Genomic DNA, 18055 nt, shown 5'->3' on the forward strand with positions numbered 1-18055 from the left:
CTTAGCTTAGCATAACGACTGAAAACAGTAAAACCGCAGGACTAGCTCTGTCTGAAGGTAACACAATCTGCATACTACTGTAATACCACTCTTGTACATTAAATATGAAGCTGCCTGCTGTAGCAGGTTAGCTCAGCTTAGCACAACGACTAGAAACATGGGTATGAGCTATTTTACAAGATGCCATGTAATTACATCTGTATAATCATTAAAGATATTTATTGATTAGCAGTTAGCAGTCAGGGATCATCAGATGTGGCCTACTGAAAACCCTTTAAAGTGTTATTGTTTCAAGATAAGTAAGTGTGTTAAAACAAAAAGAATGTGACTTTGACTATAGCCTAGAATAGTAATGAAAGTCTCTTTTTTCTGTTGCCATTAAATTTACATCGCTCTTTGTTTTGCCATAGGTTTTCACACATAACATCCTGAAGAAATATTGTCACTTGTTGCTGCAGCAGCAGTTTTAAATGACTGTGAGTAGAAAATAAAACTTTTTCAGTGTTTAATTCTGTTAAATTTACGCCAGTTTAGGGTACTTAAATAATGGAAAATGAATTAATTATGAACTGTTCCTATTGTAAGTTTTGAATTGTAAATGTTATATGACATAGAAAAAGTTAGGAGACATCTGCACATAATTTACATAGCTACTGTGTGCTTTTCTATGCTACCACACCATTCTGATTCTGATTAAAAACAAGCATCTGCCTCCTTTCCGCTTTAGCGGCTGTGTCAGTTTTACTTTTAATCCCAGCTGTGATTCATCTTGTTTATATGCAGTGATATTTTTTTTCTGAAACATGTCTCCCTCTCTAATTAGCAGGTTCTCCTCTGCAGAAAAATGAACTTCAGTTTGTTTTTGTCAGTAGCTCTATGTAGAATCTGCCAGATACTGCTGCTCTCAGCTGCATCTGCGGGCCATAATTGAAACCATTTGTGGATCAGGTGGAATTCTGGGATTTTGGCCTCACCTCAAAATCCCAAAGCTTGTTATTTTCTCTGTGTCTTTCCTCCGGCCAGAAAGACTGTTACATCAGCCTTCGTTTCCTCTCTCCCTCTCTCTCTCTCTCTCTCTCTCTCTCTCTCTCTCTCTCTCTCTCTCTCTCTTTTCCATTCCCAGTCCTTCAGAGGAAGAAGGGGTCAGCGACTCAGTGCTGAATGCATCAAGTCACAGTCGATGTGGAATATCCCCACAGACAGATGGTTTCATAATAACGAGAGAAGAACTTGCAAAAGTAAGTCAAATCCATATTTTTTCTCATATGTTGCTATTACTGTAACCCCAGTGTCCACATTGACTTTGAAGGAAGTTTACGTCAGTTCAGCTCAGTATAGAGAGTGACATCATACAGGAAAATTCATTTTACAGGTTTAAGAAAAATATGAAGGTGAAGTAAGGTGCAGTATTTGTGCTTTATTTGGATTTTATTTGTATTGTTTTAAATGGTACCTCAAAAATAGACTGAAAAAAATTATTCCACTAGAACGTTAGTCAGCGATCATCATGTCAGCTCTCCAGAAATGGAAACTCTGCTGAAAAATGCATTACAGACATGGGTTTTCCCTCATAATGCAATATACTACAGTAAAACTACATTCTATACAAATCACACTGACACAGACGACATTGTCCCCACCAAATCTTTGGTGAACTCACCACGTGAAAGACTGTAAGTGCAGTTTGTGAACAGTGGTCTAACTTGTAGTAGAGTATACCATAGTGTGTTAGAGCCATAAGTCACTGAGACCTCCACAGGGCTTTTACAAGGTAAATAAAATGCAGGTACTGTGGTGGGAGAGAGCAAGACTCTGGTCTACAAGGAGGACTGTGTGTACATTTACCACTGTAGGTTTTAGGGCTGTCCAGCTCTATATAACTATTTGTAACATCTGAAAAATGTAGCACTTGAAATGTAACACTTATATTATTGAAATGCTTTATCTTTTATATTTCTATATTTAATTATTTCTTAACTCTTATAATGTAATTCTTATTATTTACCGCACACTAGTCTTTTAGCGCAGCTTTAAGAGTATGCCACCCTGCATTCCTGCACACATATTGTTTGTGTATGTGGCAAATAAAACCTTTGATTCCTTTAAATCATCTGAAATTTAAATATAAAGAACAGGATTTGCTGTGAAGACTTTGCTGACATGATATATGAAAACCTAAATAATAGTTACAGTAAGTTGTACTCCTAATCTCAAGCCCTGATCTACAACCTTTTAGGTGTGCGGCTCCTTGAAAAGAGAAGGTCATGAAGGTTCAACAGATCTCACACCATGTTGTCGTTATCCTGCTGGCTGCTTCTGTACAATCTCAAGTAAACCCAGGTACAGTAGACATTGGTATTTTACATCCATGTCGTTCTTTCTCAAAACAGATAGGGGTTCAATATCTCTCTCAAGAACACTGGTAAGACGTGTTGGTTGTTGCAGGGATCACACCTCAACGTTTTACTGTAAATGGAAATGCATGTGCCAGTCAGAGAATCAATAATATAAGTTTACTGTTATTTGACGTAGGTTAAGTTTTTAATGTGTGATTGAAGTATGAGCCAGTCAATGTGTTTTTTGTTATTTTGTTTTTTTTAATTGGTCTCAAACAATCAACATACTGTTAAAGATGAAAAAATCAGATGAAAACACACACAAATCAATCCTATTCCATCAAAAAAGAAAAGGATGAGTTCTTAAAGGAATGGATATGTCATATATAAGCTCAAAATAACCTCCTCATATTCCTGAGGGATACGCATGTTGACAAGATGGAGAAGGAAAGCAGTTTTAGGTGGGTGGGCTTAATGCAAGAATGTAATGTTGTGTGTGTGTGTGTGTGTGTGTGTGTGTGTGTGTGTGTGTGTGTGTGTGTGTGTGTGTGTGTGTGTTTGTGTGTGGGTGTGGGTGCATGCGTGCATGCGTGCGTGCGTGCGTCCATGTGTGTATGTGGTTTACCTAATGGTCAGACAGCAAATATCCCCAGAACAGGCAGACCTTTCACAAGCAGGGGGCATTCTTGGAAAAAAAAATTGAAAATTTGTAGGCGTAGTTGTAGGTAACACACACACACACACAAATGCTCTCATTTGACTTTCCCACTTAGAATATTTTCATAGTAAAAGGCTTATTTGTTATGCTGCTCTCAGAAAGTACATGTCAGGCTTTCGGTGTGGGAAGGTGAATAAAACACAGACGTCCCTTAATTGCCAGGTAGAGATGGTAAGAATAAACAGTGACACTCTGGTAGATGCAGTGAGCAGATGTACAGTGTGGTCACTGAATCATATTAACACTATAATGGAGCATCTGTTGCTGCCAAATTCATTTTATTACATAAGAGTTAATGCCCAGCAGAAGCCAGGGCTTTAAAAGTAAAAAATGTCTCTCACGTGGCTCTGGTATAGATTATGAAATATTGTGAAAAATGGAGAGCAGGCAGCTCAGAGGTCACTCCCATCTCATTTTGCTCAGACTAGCACCTACACAGTGATGCCTCTGTTTGGCTTCAGAGGCCTTGCAGGGCTGCAGGAAGGGGACTGGGAGGGAGGGATGAGACCTGACCACTTAGTTTACCCTCATTTCTCACATCCTGCAACAAAAAAAAACACAAAAAGGATAAAAACTCATGGCATGTGAAAGAATACAAGTCTCACACAATTCTTAATGTGAGCAGCATGTGTATCTGTTATGCTTCATGTGTTTATAGAAATCTGTCGATATCCTCTCGGAATGACCGGTGGGCAGATTCAGGACGAGGACATCTCTGCCTCTAGTCAGTGGTCTGAGTCAACTGCTGCAAGATTTGGCAGGCATGTTTGATGATACATTTCTTTTCTCATATCTTTATTCAGTTTCATTTGCATATTTTAAACCTGTCATTAGTAAGTTAGAGAGCCTGCAGGGTGTTTACTCAAATGTAATTCCAATGTAAGCAATATTTTATAGTCTTTTCTAGTCTTCTTTAGTGATCATCTGTAAAGTTTTGTTTCTTTTTAAGTGAAAATTCTTCTTCTATTCAACCCAAATGTACCACTTCTTTGGTTTCAAAAGACTGCCTTTTGAATTAGTGTTGCAAACAGCATTATGTGAAAGTTGATGAAACAATGTTATCTCAAGGTCCATTGAGTTGTTGTTCTGGAGCTTTTGATCAAATCGTGTGATTTTCATCAGCAGATGGATTGTGCTCCAGCTTGGTATCACCAAATGGCATATGAATATAAGCAAGTTCATTTAAAGTCATTTTGTGTGTTATCACTACGCATTCGTTGCTTTTCGCATGTCATTTCACAACATTTAGTCTCTGCTGACATATACTTTATTGTGACGTAGTATAAAGAGCGAGAAACTCCGTGTAGGGATGGGTCAAACAAACAGAGGTGTGATACCAAAAGTCAAATTTGATTTATTTATGTTGACTATTTAACTTACATACTGTACATATATTTAACAAACATTTACATTTACTTCTTTTAACCCAAACCAAGATCTTTTCCTAAACTTTACCAAGAAGTTTTGTTTGAATTAAATTGAAAACGGGGTGTTAAATGACACACAAAAAGCTTAAAATGCATAGACCCTATAAGGGGCTTGGTATTTATACGCCTTCCCATGAGATCATATTGCCAGAACAGCTACTAAATGGACCTTAAGGTGAGATTGTTTGGTCAACTGCTTTTTCCAAGGTCAGGAATTAAATTTGAAGCTCAGCATATGTGAAAGTTTCATGAGCTGGCTCCATGTTGAATAATTATAGTGCTGCTTTACCAGCTGTTGTCCAACAGCAATACAGAGTAGTGAAAGATGTTCTCATGCAAATGTGAATTATGTATAACTTCTTCCTCATGATTCAACATCTTTCCCCTTTTATCTATCTCTATCTTTTAATTATCATGCTCCTCTCGTACCTACCTGAACTCTTTTCCCTTCCCTTCTCCTCCCGTCTCCTCTCTTATTTCTTCCTCCTTTTCAGACTTGACTTAGACAACGGAGACGGTGACGGGGCCTGGTGTCCTGACATCATGTCAGAGCCGGATGGCCTCAAAGAGTATCTCCAGGTGGACCTGCGTTCACTGCACTTCATCACACTGGTGGGCACCCAAGGTCGCCACGCCGACGGCATGGGTAATGAGTTTGCCCAACGATACAGGATCAAGTACAGCCGCGATGGCAGCAACTGGGTGGGCTGGCATGATAGGAAGGGAAGGCAGGTGAGCATGTCTAGATATTACTGTCTGTCATTGTTTCAAATTCCAGACGTGCATGTATTATTCAATGTAGGTGGACATGTTATCACATGTCATAACATGTGGACATGTTGCATCAGGTGCAGTTGAAGGCTGGAGCAAAAATTGCCATGACAGGAGGGCCTCTAGAGACTGGGTTGACTTTGCACATCACAGTATTTACAGTTTTCAAACAGGTAGCTTATTTATATATGTGAATTAAATTAGATGAGGGGACAAAAACACAGACAGTAGTGTTAATAAGTTATAGCGGTTTAACCTAACATTATGACACTAATTCATAATAATTGTAACAAGGTGGTCAAATGTAACTAAGTATATTTGCTCAAGTACTGTATTTGACTTAATACTATCAATAATAATATAATATTTTTTAGGTACTTGTACTTTAATAAGGACTTTTTACTACTGTAGTTTATTTTTATTACATTTCAGAGGGAAATATTATACTTTTTACACCTCTAGATTTATTTAACAGTGTTTCTTACTAGTTTGACATATAAGACATATGCTGAGCTTATCAAATGTGTTGCAATGTAATAGATGACAACAATATATGAAATAGTTAAAATTAGCTACTTTTTCTAGTAACTTTTTCAGTGCAGGAATTTTACCTGTAATCTTTATATCACTGTATTGCTACTTTTACTAATGTAAAGGATCTGATCTGAAAACGTCCTCCACCACTGGCAAGAGATGACAAGAAGATAACATCTTCTTTGCAGCAGACAGAAGCAGAGTTTATGGGAAATTAAGAAACAGCTGAACTAGCAACAGCGCTGGCATGAGATAAAGGGAACCAATTTATTTACAGATTTGTCTAGGTTTTACATTTGTTTTGACAATCACACATATGTGCTGACAGGTTTCACTCAGTCAGTCTTATTCATGTCATCCGCGTCTCCTCTGCCAGGTCATTGAGGGGAACAGGAATGCATATGATGTGGTGCTGAAGGATCTGGAGCCTCCTATCATTGCTCGTTTTGTCCGCTTTATGCCTGTGACAGACCACTCCATGATCGTTTGTATGAGAGTGGAGCTCTACGGCTGTGAATGGCTGGGTTAGTCATTGCTTTCCATTATACAGAGTGCAACATCGTTACCTGGTTGCATTAGCAACACTTAGTTTATCTTTTTTTTAATAACCAAAAGTCCATATTTCCTTATCCATATCCATAATTTACCAGTTTCAGTATTGTCATAATATCTTATAAGCATGTGGTGAGTAAATCTCTGACCTTTGACCTGCCTCCTGTAGATGGCCTGACGTCTTATAGCATTCCAGATGGGCACCAAATGATCTACAGAGGCCTGGATGTCTACTTTAATGACTCTGTGTATGATGGAGCATCAGCTGATAGGTCTGGATTTTACTGCCACAATTACGGCTTATTTTGATCATTATTATTATTTTGCTCACCCCGTGTGAGTGCAGTTAATAAAACTGATTTAAGATGTGATTTGTTAGCTGTTATGAATTTAAAAAATCTCTGCACTCCTCAGTGAATAGAAATTTAAATGCTGTTTTCTTTCTTCATTTCTTCCATCCATCCATCCCTCCACTAGACTGACAAAGGGCCTCGGCCAGCTGACGGATGGAACCTGGGGTCTGGATGATTTTCTCCACAGCCACATATACGCCATGTGGCCAGGGTACGACTACGTGGGCTGGAACAACAAGAGCCTCCCTAAAGGTTACGTGGAGATGATTTTTGAGTTTGACCATGTCCGAAACTTCACATCCATGAAGGTAAGGAGTCAGGATGCAGGGGAGAACTTCACTGAACAGCTTAATCGTGGAAAAGTGGAATATATTTTTTATGTTGCTGAGCCAACACTATACTGCCGGGCAAGCACCCATCTTCTGTAAAAGCTGCAAATTTTATTGAGACATAAAATATACAAAAGGATGCAAAATAGCTTTGTAGTGTGAAAATGACATTCTCTGTATAATTAGCCCCTTTTGTCATGGGTACATGCAGTGGCCAGAGATCAGAGATAATGTTCTTCAGCTACAGCACAGCAAGACAGATTAGTCATCAGTTCACTTGCTCCTGCATCGTCTTCCCCTTTGATTATTACTGTTTGGAGCATCTGCACCCATTTAGTCATCATGGTCATAGGTAGAGAAAAATATGCATATTTTTTGTGGATATTAACAGGATAATTGACTATTTGCGAGATACAGTTTTTAATACTTTGATTATGCTTGCTTTTAGTTACATATCCCACCTCCACAGGTTCACTGTAATAACATGTTTAGCCGAGGGGTGAGGATGTTCAGACAGGCCACCTGTTACTTCCGGTCAGGATCAGACTGGGAGGCTGACCCGGTGACATTCAGGCCCACTGTCGACCGCATGAGCCAAAGCGCCCGTTTTGTCACTGTGTCCCTCGGGGACCGCACAGCCAGCGCCATCAAATGCCGTTTTCACTTCAGTGACGTTTGGATGCTGTTTAGTGAGGTGGCCTTCCAGTCAGGTAAGTCAGTGTCAGTGTTGAATAGGTGTCCCATTTAAAGGGGCTTTTGTCGACTACAATGTAAATGTTTAGTTTAGTTCATCAGCTGACGTCTAGACCAGCTAGTCTTCCTGGGTTCCAAAACAACATTTAATCAGACAATATTAAAACATTTCATGACACATACAGGAAAATAAAATAAACATAAACATATCTACGTATAAAACAGAATAACAAGGAAACAACCCAAAAAAAACAAAACAAGAAAAAAATGTCTTGAAACCGAAATGCAGTATATTGACTCTTTAACTGCCGGCGTGTTTACTGCACCAAAGCTGCGTCCTGTTTGACCTTATATCCTTCAGCTTTGTCTTTTTCTTTCTCTCAAAGGCTCAGCCGTGTACAACACATCTCTGACTGCTCGCAAACACGGACACCCCACAAACACACTGCCAGGTCAGATAAACCCTTTATGGTTCTTTTTTTCTTTAAGTAGTGGTTGTTATTTTAGTGAAGTGACCGTCGGGCAGTGGAGAAAAATGCTGGCAGGAGGGAGTGCAGGCTGGTTTGATATATGGCTGCTGGGAAGTGGTGCTAAACAAAAAACAGGCTGAGCATAATCTTATAATCTTAGCATAATCAGAATTTTTTCTGATTCTGATTCTGATCTTCAGCCAACCACAAATATAGTCAAGAACTATTTTTATTTAGGAGATCATTCATTTTTGAATTTTCCTAATAAAGCTTGTATTGGTGTCATGGATTTATTACAGTCTAAAGGTGTATGTAATTGCTCTGTTTCAAAGATGGTTTAACTAAAATGTTTCCTGCTTAAACAGTGCCCCCTGCTGATAGCATCATAAATGACTAATCACTGAAATAAATGTCACTTGTTACTGTAGTTGTAATGGGATATGAAGGGGATTATGCAGTGAGAATATAAATATGGGATTAAATCAAATCCACCTTAACTCACAACTCTCATCTGGCTAGGAGATGATCCTACTCATAAATTGGATGACAGCAATACCAGGATCCTGATTGGCTGCTTGGTGGCTATCATCGCCATCCTATTGGCTATCATAGTCATCACCCTGTGGAGGCAGGTCTGGCAAAAGATGCTTGAGAAGGTGAGAAGAGAGTATTTTTTTCAATTAATTTGTATGAGACAAAACAAATCAGTTGTTTATTATAGTTTTTATAAAACAGCTTCATGAGCTGAAATGAACTGCAAAAAAAAAAATAGGTTATGATCTGGAGAAAAAACATGAAACATTTTTGGTTCATGCATTAAACACTGTGTCACTCCAGGGTTTAAATGAGGGATTGGACATATCATTCTGTAGGACATAAGCATATGTGCTTTTTTATGTGCACAGTGAATTGTTGTTATTATTTTGTTTTGTGTGATAGGTGCAGCTGTTATTTTTTTGTCTGTGTATATAGCCTGCTTTATGTTCACCTGGGAGTTTGCCTGATGAAGACCTTGTATGTATGGAGTCATAGGAGTGCCATAAAAAAGAATACATCTGTAAAAGAATAAGAAAATAAATGTGGAAATATAAAGAGAAATTAACTGAAAGATTAAATAGTAAATAAAAAAGGTGGAAATATAAAGACAAATGACAAAATATAAAGCATTTTAATCTAATTTCTAATGTGCTTGTTTTTATTTCAGTTTCATGTTCATGCATTTTTTTTAAAATATATATTTATAGTTGTTATACATTTTTGCATGTAAATTACTCTATTTCTTCTGTATATTTTTCATTTTTCATTATTATTTTAATATGTCATTTATTTATTTCCCTTTTGCTTTTGCTTTCTGTCTTTATATTTCTTTTATATCTCTTTATATATTTATTGTCTTATTGTTTTACAGATTTATTCTTTTTAGAGATAGAGATAGATAGAGATACTTTATTTAATCCCGAAGGAAATTAAGGATGGCACTCCTATGACTCATAACCTTGTAGGTCCAAAAGTCCCATGAATAAAACATTTTGGGGAGTTTGCACATTTTAGTGTGCGGACAACTTCTCCTTTTCCTCAGTCACAAATACTGCTTATATCCAAGTATGTCCCCTTTCTATTTGGAAAATCTGACAGCCAACACTGATGTCCTCTAGCAACCATGTAAGAGGAAAATTCTCTCACAGAATATTTGACATAAACAACAAATAACTGACTTCAACTCTCACACACTTTCTTCCACAGGCATCCCGCCGCCTGCTGGATGATGAGCTCACAGCTCGTCTTGCGGTCCAGACCCAGGCCTTCTCCTCCCACCACTCCTCTCTGTCCAGCGAGAGTGGCTCCACCTCCAACTCCACCTATGAGAGAATCTTCCCCCTCTGCTCCGACTACCAGGAGCCTTCCCGCCTTATCCGGAAACTACCCGAGTTTGCTCAGTCCGCTGAACACCTCGGTAAGTTGGTAAAAGCACAATGCAATAAATGCTGCAGAGGTCGGCTATAGCTATAGCTGCTGTAGTGTGTGTATTTGTGTGTGCACCACATCAGGACCGAGCACCTCCTGTAGAGCCCTCGCAGCCAGTGGTGCAGACGGTGCCCCCCACTATGCGGAGGCAGACATCATCAGCCTCCAGGAGTCTTCAGACAGTAGCACCTACTCCATCACAGCTGTCGACATGAATCTTTTTGCTGGCACAGATTCATCCATGAGAGAGTTCCCCAGACACAAGCTCACGTTCAAGGAGAAACTGGGAGAGGGCCAGTTTGGAGAAGTATATATTCACTTTTGTAGCTCTAATCTTTGTTGGCATTAATTTGGTATTATATTCATCTGGCTGCCCTCTCCCTCTTTACGAAAATGATGTTGATGTATCTTTATAGCTCTCATTTAAAGACTGAATGAGAGTTATTGCTATGTGGTAAAAGCATGAGTGTGAAATGCAATGACTATACAGTACACGCTGACAAATAGGCAACACTTAGTGGTATTAAACAGAGTTAAACAGATGGTTTCAAGTGGTGCCAAGTGGATGATGGACTAACAAGGCACTTTTGTAAAACAGGTGCACTTGTGTGAGGCAGAGGGCATGCAGGACTTTTTGGATGAGGATTTGTCTATAGAGGGAAACATTGAGTCACCCCTGCTGGTTGCTGTGAAAACACTGCGGGAAGATGCCAACAAGAATGCAAGGTAAAAGCAGGTGGTAACTTTTTTTGTTTAACCCTCTGAGGACGAAAGACGCACCGGCGTGTTTCAAACAATGTTTGACAAAACTCCTACTCAAAAAGTGATATTACAAAATTTTATTTCAGACATTTATTTACTGTTTTAATCATATATAGACTATAAGACTTTGGTAAACTAATTTCAAGCACTGAAACAATTTGTACAACACATCATAAGTTAAGGTTTGTTTTCAAAAAAGATTTGAGGACTTTAAAAAAGCCAACATCAACCTTGCAGCTTTAGCGCCAAATTATCTCCTTACACATTGCTCTAGAAAAAATTTGGGCATTACTATACAGAAAGCTGAGTTTGTTCTGAACATTTTGATATGAAACACATGGGGATCAATTATATGCAAATACATTAAAAAGGAAAATTTAAGAAGATATGTGAAAATGCCCTTAGACCTCAGAGGGTTAATTAAAAAAAAAGACAACGGTGTATTAGTCCCAAGCTGTTTGCTATTATTCAGTCAGTCGTCAATCAAGCGATAAATTACAGTTGTTTGTCCCTGCTGTGCTGCAGGAATGACTTCCTGAAGGAGATCCGAATCATGTCTCGGCTGAGGGACCCCAACATTGTTCGTCTGCTGGCGGTGTGTGTGGACACAGACCCACTGTGTATGATCACTGAGTACATGGAAAATGGAGACCTGAACCAGTTCCTCTGCAATCTCAGACTGAAAGAGGCTGCTGATGAAGACAAGACAGAACAAGAGGAAAAAGAGGGGGAGAGTATGGTCAGGTAGGTTCATATCTTGACATTAAATTGTAATGATTATCTTGGATGAATGTATAGAGCCAACTAGACATTACATCTATAAGTACACTGTACTTATGACTTGTATTATCTTTCACTGTGGTCTTCTCTGCTCTTTAGTTATAGTAAACTCATTGGCATGGCTGTGCAGATTGCATCTGGAATGAAGTACTTGTCCTCTCTCAACTTTGTCCACCGTGATCTGGCGACACGCAACTGCCTGGTGGGTAAGAACTACACCATAAAGATAGCTGATTTCGGCATGAGTCGGAACCTGTATAGAGGGGACTACTACAGGATCCAGGGCCGGGCCGTCCTGCCCATTCGCTGGATGTCCTGGGAGAGCATCCTACTGGTGAGTGTTGTGGAGAGCTGGGGACATGTGGAAGAAAACACAAGGAACAAGTGTACTATTTAATAATAATTCAAATAATTATTACAAGTGTACAAACCAGCATCCACATTAAGTCTATGCTAGATTGTATTTGGATTTAAGTTGTCTTGATCTCTCAGGGTAAATTCACCATGGCCAGTGACGTGTGGGCATTTGGTGTGACTCTGTGGGAGATTCTGACTCTGTGTAAGAAGCAGCCCTACTCCCAGCTCTCTGACGAGCAGGTCATTGAAAACACAGGCGAGTACTTCAGGGACCAGGGCAAGCAGGTGAGCATCACGCAGGTTTAGGCTACCCATCTACCGGAGTACAATCTGTTTATGGTCTCATTGTTTTGTTTGTGGCAATCATAAGTAACCAATATTGTCTATGCATCTGTATCTCACACTGCCAAATTTGCTGGAAATATCTAGCAAAAATATTACTCACAGCCCTTTTAACCATTAATCCTACATTCATATCTTGTCTCATGCTCCCAGGTGTACCTGCCAAAGCCTCCCTGTTGTCCTGACAGAGTCTACAATGATCTCATGCTGAGCTGCTGGAGGAGGAACGCCAAGCAGAGGCCGAGCTTTCAAGAGATACACACTCAGCTGATGGAGAGCCTGGCGTAGCAAATGGAACAGATCATTTCTCTTTGCCATGCACTGTCACTGTACATGTCACATTTGCTCCCTTCAGTCTGGATTTATTTGGGATTAATTTGAAATCAGAAACAACCCATCAAATGTAACCATTTGTTTTTAGCTGGCGTGCCACAATGGTGCTGTAAATAATATAATAAGATATGAGGAGAAGGTATACACTTGAAAAGTGCCTTGTGTTTTAGATATACAAATTAGCACTGTTCACCCAGTGAATTCACTCCTTTGTGTATTTATTAATTTCTTTTTATTTCCTATGCTATGTCTATTTATAGAGTACTCTATAGTAATCCTAGATTTAAAAACACAATTGTGATTTTTCTTTCAATTTATTTTCTAAACATCTAATTTTATTGCACATTTATTAGAGGATGTCTATACAAATGTGTGACTTTTTATGAATGTTTATATTTTTGCTTTTTAAGGGGGAACAAATGGCATGATACTGACCGTTGTCTAGATGAGACAGGTGTTTTTATGCTGCAGCAGTTCACTGACATGTTTTATAAACTTATTTACGTCCTTTTGCAGAAATATGTAGGCTATGTGTATATTGTTGAATAGTAGCCTAGTAAAGAACAAACCAAGTCAAACCAAAGATCCCTGGAAATAAAGACAATTAATATTTACTACTGTTTGTCAGGTTTGTCACATTTTTTATATTACCACAGGTTAAGATGCCCAGCACATAAAGTACTTCAAATTAGCTCCCCTGTACCAGCTGCAACATTAAAATGATGTCAACATGAATGCATGTTTATCCAATAATGCATAATAAGTAGCCTTTTACTTTTGATAATAAATTATACTTTTGTACTTAAGTAAGATTTTAAATACAGGGCTTTTACTTGCAACACAGTATTTTTTACACTGCAGTATTCTATTTTTACTTAAGTAAAAGGTTAGAGTACTTCTTCCAGCACTGGTTATTAGACACTTATACAGTTGACATGTATAGTGATGTTCGCAAACGAGTCGATTTATTTTTTTAATTCTTTCTTTTTAGTAAATACAAGACACAATAGAATGACCCTATAACATATTTGTTAAATACGCTCAAAAGACGTCTCACTTTGGTAATAACATTAGGAGCCTCTGAAAACGCCAGCTCTTATTGCTGAGCTAAGCCAACTTATCTTTCCTGTTACTTTCCTATGCGACACTTTCAACCGTTGCGCTCTTTCACCGTGTGGGCCTCTTCGGCCCCCGTAGTGGGAACTGATTGGCCAGTTGTATGTTGACATCCAATCACACCACGTAGCTGCTCGTGCACATAGGCTAATTTTTTTTCTGCCGAATCGGGCGATGGGCTGCCCCGGTAGAGAGTCTTCATAACTGTCCCGATCCCGTTTTTACCTACAGACGCTGCTAGCTCTGGTCAGACATGGAGAAAGTTGTCCTTGTAACCGGCGCGAACAGGTGGGTCAATTGAAACTGCGTTATAACCATGGTTAGACACTGTTTGTCATGTTAGAAAGTGACATCTCTCACGAGCTAATAAACACTGAAATGTAAATGAGTAGGCTATATGTTAACTAGGCGACAGAAACATTGTATCGCCACTGAGGGAAAGAATCCCTCCTGTTGAGAGATTCATTGCTTCAAACTCCATGATAAACTGACCGTAATGCTTTAAATAAATAGTAACGATTATAATACTAATAGTAGTAAAGGCACAGGTTTCACATAAACCATAGTAACAATGGTTAAGTTAGGCAGGTAAAAGCTAATGAGGTGTCTTGTAAGATGACTCTTGAAGATCTCAATAGTGGGGGGAATGATGGTGGGAGGAAGAGATGTTTATAGTCTGCCTTTATTATTTCTTCTCCAATTAGTCCAAGTCTTCTTTGTTTACTATTTGATTTATTATATATAAATCTGTGATCACACAGTTCCTTAAGGGAAGTTTGTCTACATTGTGTTTGTCTGCCATCTGTCACTTTATTCAGCGGCATTGGCCTGGCCCTGTGTGAAAGGCTGCTGACTGAGGATAGCCAGCTTCTTCTGTGTCTAGCCTGCAGAAACATGAAGCGGGCCGAGGATGCCCGCTCTGCCCTCCTCACCTCTCACATCAACGCACATATTGACTTACTGCACCTTGATGTGGGCTCTGTGCAGTCAGTGCTCACTGCTGCTCAGGAGCTCAAGGCCAGGTACTGTTTCTAAGATACATTGACGTCATGATGCTGTTGATATACCCGTCCTCAACAATGAATATGGAATTGAGATTGATCTTTGATGCATATTTGTGCTTTCCCACAGGTACAACAGAATTGACTTTCTGTATTTAAATGCAGGAATTATGCCCAACCCACAAGTGGATGTCAAAGCTTTGTTCAAGGGTCTGTTCTCCAGGTAAAATCCTAAAGCCTTGCTTTGATTTGGGTCTTTCTATTTTTTTTATTTCATTATGGTTTAAAGCTTCATAACTGCATACTAGTGCAACCTGTCCATTATCCATGTAATAGTGTACCCTCTCACTACAGGAATGTCATCAACATGTTTGCGACAGCAGAGGGTCTCTTGACTCAACAGGACCGCCTCAACTCAGACGGCCTGCAGGAAGTTTTTGCCACCAACCTCTTCGGTCATTTTCTCCTGGTACACCACAGACTGTACACATACATGAAATCTAAAATATGATAACCATTACCTTAATTTGACATAGTGTATATACAGTAGTCCTCAGTATTATATGTTGCTATTTATTATATGCTGCAACATAGTGAAGTAGTATTATGCATATAGTATGGTATTGCAGATGGATTTAGTTTGTGCATATGCTTCTGCATGTAGATACATTTGTTAAAAAATAAAACTGTTGTATTGTGTAATGTATTGTGAAAGAAATACATGTTTTGGTATAGTACTATAGGCCTGTTTGAAACTTTGATGAAATAAGCAAACCTAGATGTCTGTTTTTGGCTATGGCAGTGAATTGATTACCTGACAAATGAAAATAATGCAAGAGTAATGATGCCCTAGTCTCTGTGGTCCAGATCAGGGAGCTGGAGCCCCTGCTGTGTCCGGGAGGTCAAACATCCAGGATAGTGTGGACATCCTCGAGTAACGCCCGCCGCTCTGCCTTCAGCATCGAGGACATTCAGCACAGAAATGGGACGGAACCCTACAGCTCCTCCAAGTACGCATCAGACATGCTCAGCCTGGCACTCAACAGACACAAGAACAGCCAGGTTTGTCTATCACACAGTCCGCAGATTACTGGTACAGTAGTGACTATTAGCATCCACCCACTTTCCAAAATTCAAGTCCTTTGCAAAATCTCACAAGGTCATGGAAGTTTAGGTGGAAGAGCAGTCACCAGTGTTGTGTTGACTTCGGGTCACATTGAGCCATTTTCAATTTTTGTTTTATATCAGAAAATATGGGACGTAGAAACAAGCGCTGAAAATGTGTAGAAGAAAAATTTAACAATTTAAAACGTTGGAAAAAGCACCAAAAAAAATACGAAAAACTTGATTATGGTCAAGTTTTTCGTTTTTGATTTTACAGAGCATGCCCATGGTTTCTTTAATCCTCTTAATGTTGAGAGTCCTCCACAACTGTGGCTTCATGTATTTAGTCAGTATGCAGTTGATGTTTTTAAAGTAGTCATTGGTCATGGAAGACTGTAGCCTGGCATAGCTAGACTAATTCACAAATGTATATTAGTCTGGATGTTTGTCAGTGCCAGTTATGTCAAGTAACTACGTTACTACATTACGTTGTCAGTCATTGTCTTACACCCGCCCCATGTGAGTTAAACGGTCTTGATTGGCCCGTTTAGGTTCTAGACGGCTGTAAATCTGTTTGAATGGGAGGAGGGCCAGACATATCTGCCAGAGCAATGGAACATGAGCATTAGATTCATCTGGTTTCCAGGCCCGAAAGACTGTAATGAGGGGAAAGTAAACAAGACTTACTTACTTACTTACTTACTTACTTTTAATGAACACAGACATCTCTGACAATCCCTTTAGCTCCCTGTTTTCTTGAAATAAGGCAAGGCAAGGCAGCTTTATTTGTATAGCACATTTCAGCAACAGGGCAACTCAAAGTGCTTTACATAAAACATTTAAGAGCAGTTAGAAAACGATTAAAAAAAACAAAAAAAAAAGCAGATTAAAACATAAAAGACAAGAATAAAATTGACAGTGCAGTATAAGAAATTAAACATTAAAGGGCAGTTATAGAATGCCATACAGTGTCATCAATGCAACTTCAGTATAACAAATGAACATTGTTATTTAAAGAAAGGCAACATCTAAAAGATAAGATAAGTTAACAATGTTTTTTGCAGGCCTGAACAATCCACTCCCACAGCATTCTCAACTTCAGAAAGTAACAGATACTGTACATCAGAAGAAACCTAAACAATCATCTGTTATGTGAAATAAACATCTTCTTCTCTTTGTGACAGGGGCTGTTTTCCTCTGTAATATGTCCAGGACTGGTGATGACTAATCTGACCTATGGCATCCTCCCCTCCTTCTTCTGGACCCTCATCATGCCCATCATGTGGCTGGTGAGTGATCTTTTTATTCTACTCATCTCTATTAAACATGATTGGAGTTATTATGATATATTTTTTTTCTGTGGTGAACAGATTAGGATCTTTACCAACACATTTACACTCACACCATACAACGGAGCAGAGGCGCTGGTATGTTGTCGACATGTCCTTTTGCTGTCTATATAAAAATCTCTCTCTACAATGAATGCACTGTGAACACAAAGTCCTGCTCTGGCTTTTCACAGCACTGGTTATTTGTTCAAAACCCTGAGTCTCTGGATCCAAGAGCAAAGTATCACAGTTTAACATCAGGACTTGGAAAAAACTACACTCAGCCTCGACAGGTGAGTAACCAGAGACCACTACTTCCACAGACATTATACTGCTCAAGTCTGCTCTATGTGAACCTCAGGTAACCTGAATCTTAGTATTATAGTAATTCAAATATTAATGAGAGACTGGGTGAGTTGAGATGCTTTTTATAGAATATCAAGCAGGAAACCTTGAAAAGTTTTAAACTGGAAGATGTGATTAATGCAGTCTGCCTTATTTACATGTAATGAATTCAGATTTTCTGCGTGTTTTTGTTCTCGTTTCAGATGGACATCGATGAACAGATGTCTGAGATCCTTTATTCAAAGCTTCTCGAACTTGAGAAAGTAGTGAGAAGGAAACAGAGTGAGGGGAATGCAGACAAGTAAGCTAATGGACAATACCTCAGTAAGATAGAGTAGAAGTGAGTCTTTTGTAATGGATGGTTTTGCTATGCAAATGTTGTGTGCAATTTGTGATGAAGAAAAATAAAAGTGCTCTTATTCTTTTCTTGCCAGTTGTA

At 39.0% G+C, this 18055-nt stretch overlaps 2 protein-coding genes across 3 annotated transcripts; both read left to right on the plus strand.

Moving 5' to 3' along the window:
• The first annotated feature begins 1147 nt into the window (after positions 1-1147).
• On the plus strand, positions 1148-13336 carry ddr2b (discoidin domain receptor tyrosine kinase 2b). 2 transcript variants are annotated; one of them, XM_078264751.1, is made up of 17 exons: positions 1148-1238; positions 2237-2340; positions 3713-3815; positions 4976-5213; positions 6163-6310; positions 6508-6610; positions 6816-6999; positions 7469-7730; positions 8100-8165; positions 8703-8839; positions 9927-10137; positions 10232-10455; positions 10747-10874; positions 11436-11654; positions 11790-12024; positions 12183-12332; positions 12543-13336. In XM_078264751.1, the coding sequence occupies exons 2-17, from the start codon at positions 2265-2267 to the stop codon at positions 12675-12677; spliced, it is 2619 nt and encodes an 872-aa protein (XP_078120877.1). In that variant the 5' UTR covers positions 1148-1238; positions 2237-2264; the 3' UTR covers positions 12678-13336. The 2 variants fall into 2 exon arrangements, with proteins under 2 accessions (XP_078120877.1, XP_078120878.1); XM_078264752.1 differs by having other exon boundaries at positions 7490-7730.
• Positions 13337-13979: 643 nt separating this feature from the next.
• Positions 13980-18055, plus strand: LOC144526827 (3-keto-steroid reductase/17-beta-hydroxysteroid dehydrogenase 7-like). The gene is made up of 9 exons (XM_078264499.1): positions 13980-14126; positions 14657-14860; positions 14970-15062; positions 15194-15308; positions 15707-15901; positions 17128-17232; positions 17314-17370; positions 17466-17564; positions 17820-18055. The coding sequence occupies exons 1-9, from the start codon at positions 14092-14094 to the stop codon at positions 17919-17921; spliced, it is 1005 nt and encodes a 334-aa protein (XP_078120625.1). The 5' UTR covers positions 13980-14091; the 3' UTR covers positions 17922-18055.

This window comes from Sander vitreus, chromosome 12, assembly GCF_031162955.1.
Source record: "Sander vitreus isolate 19-12246 chromosome 12, sanVit1, whole genome shotgun sequence".
Lineage (NCBI taxonomy): Eukaryota > Metazoa > Chordata > Actinopteri > Perciformes > Percidae > Sander > Sander vitreus.

Coding starts and splice junctions, on each gene's coding strand:
- ddr2b (XM_078264751.1), top strand. CDS start 2,265: ATGAAGGTTCAACAGATCTCACACCATGTTGTCGTTATCCTGCTGGCT. Junction 7,000..7,468: donor GAAACTTCACATCCATGAAG/GTAAGGAGTCAG, acceptor GCTTGCTTTTAG/TTACATATCCCACCTCCACA. Junction 10,875..11,435: donor GATGCCAACAAGAATGCAAG/GTAAAAGCAGGT, acceptor GCTGTGCTGCAG/GAATGACTTCCTGAAGGAGA.
- LOC144526827 (XM_078264499.1), top strand. CDS start 14,092: ATGGAGAAAGTTGTCCTTGTAACCGGCGCGAACAG. Junction 15,063..15,193: donor TTCAAGGGTCTGTTCTCCAG/GTAAAATCCTAA, acceptor CTCTCACTACAG/GAATGTCATCAACATGTTTG. Junction 15,902..17,127: donor ACAGACACAAGAACAGCCAG/GTTTGTCTATCA, acceptor TCTTTGTGACAG/GGGCTGTTTTCCTCTGTAAT.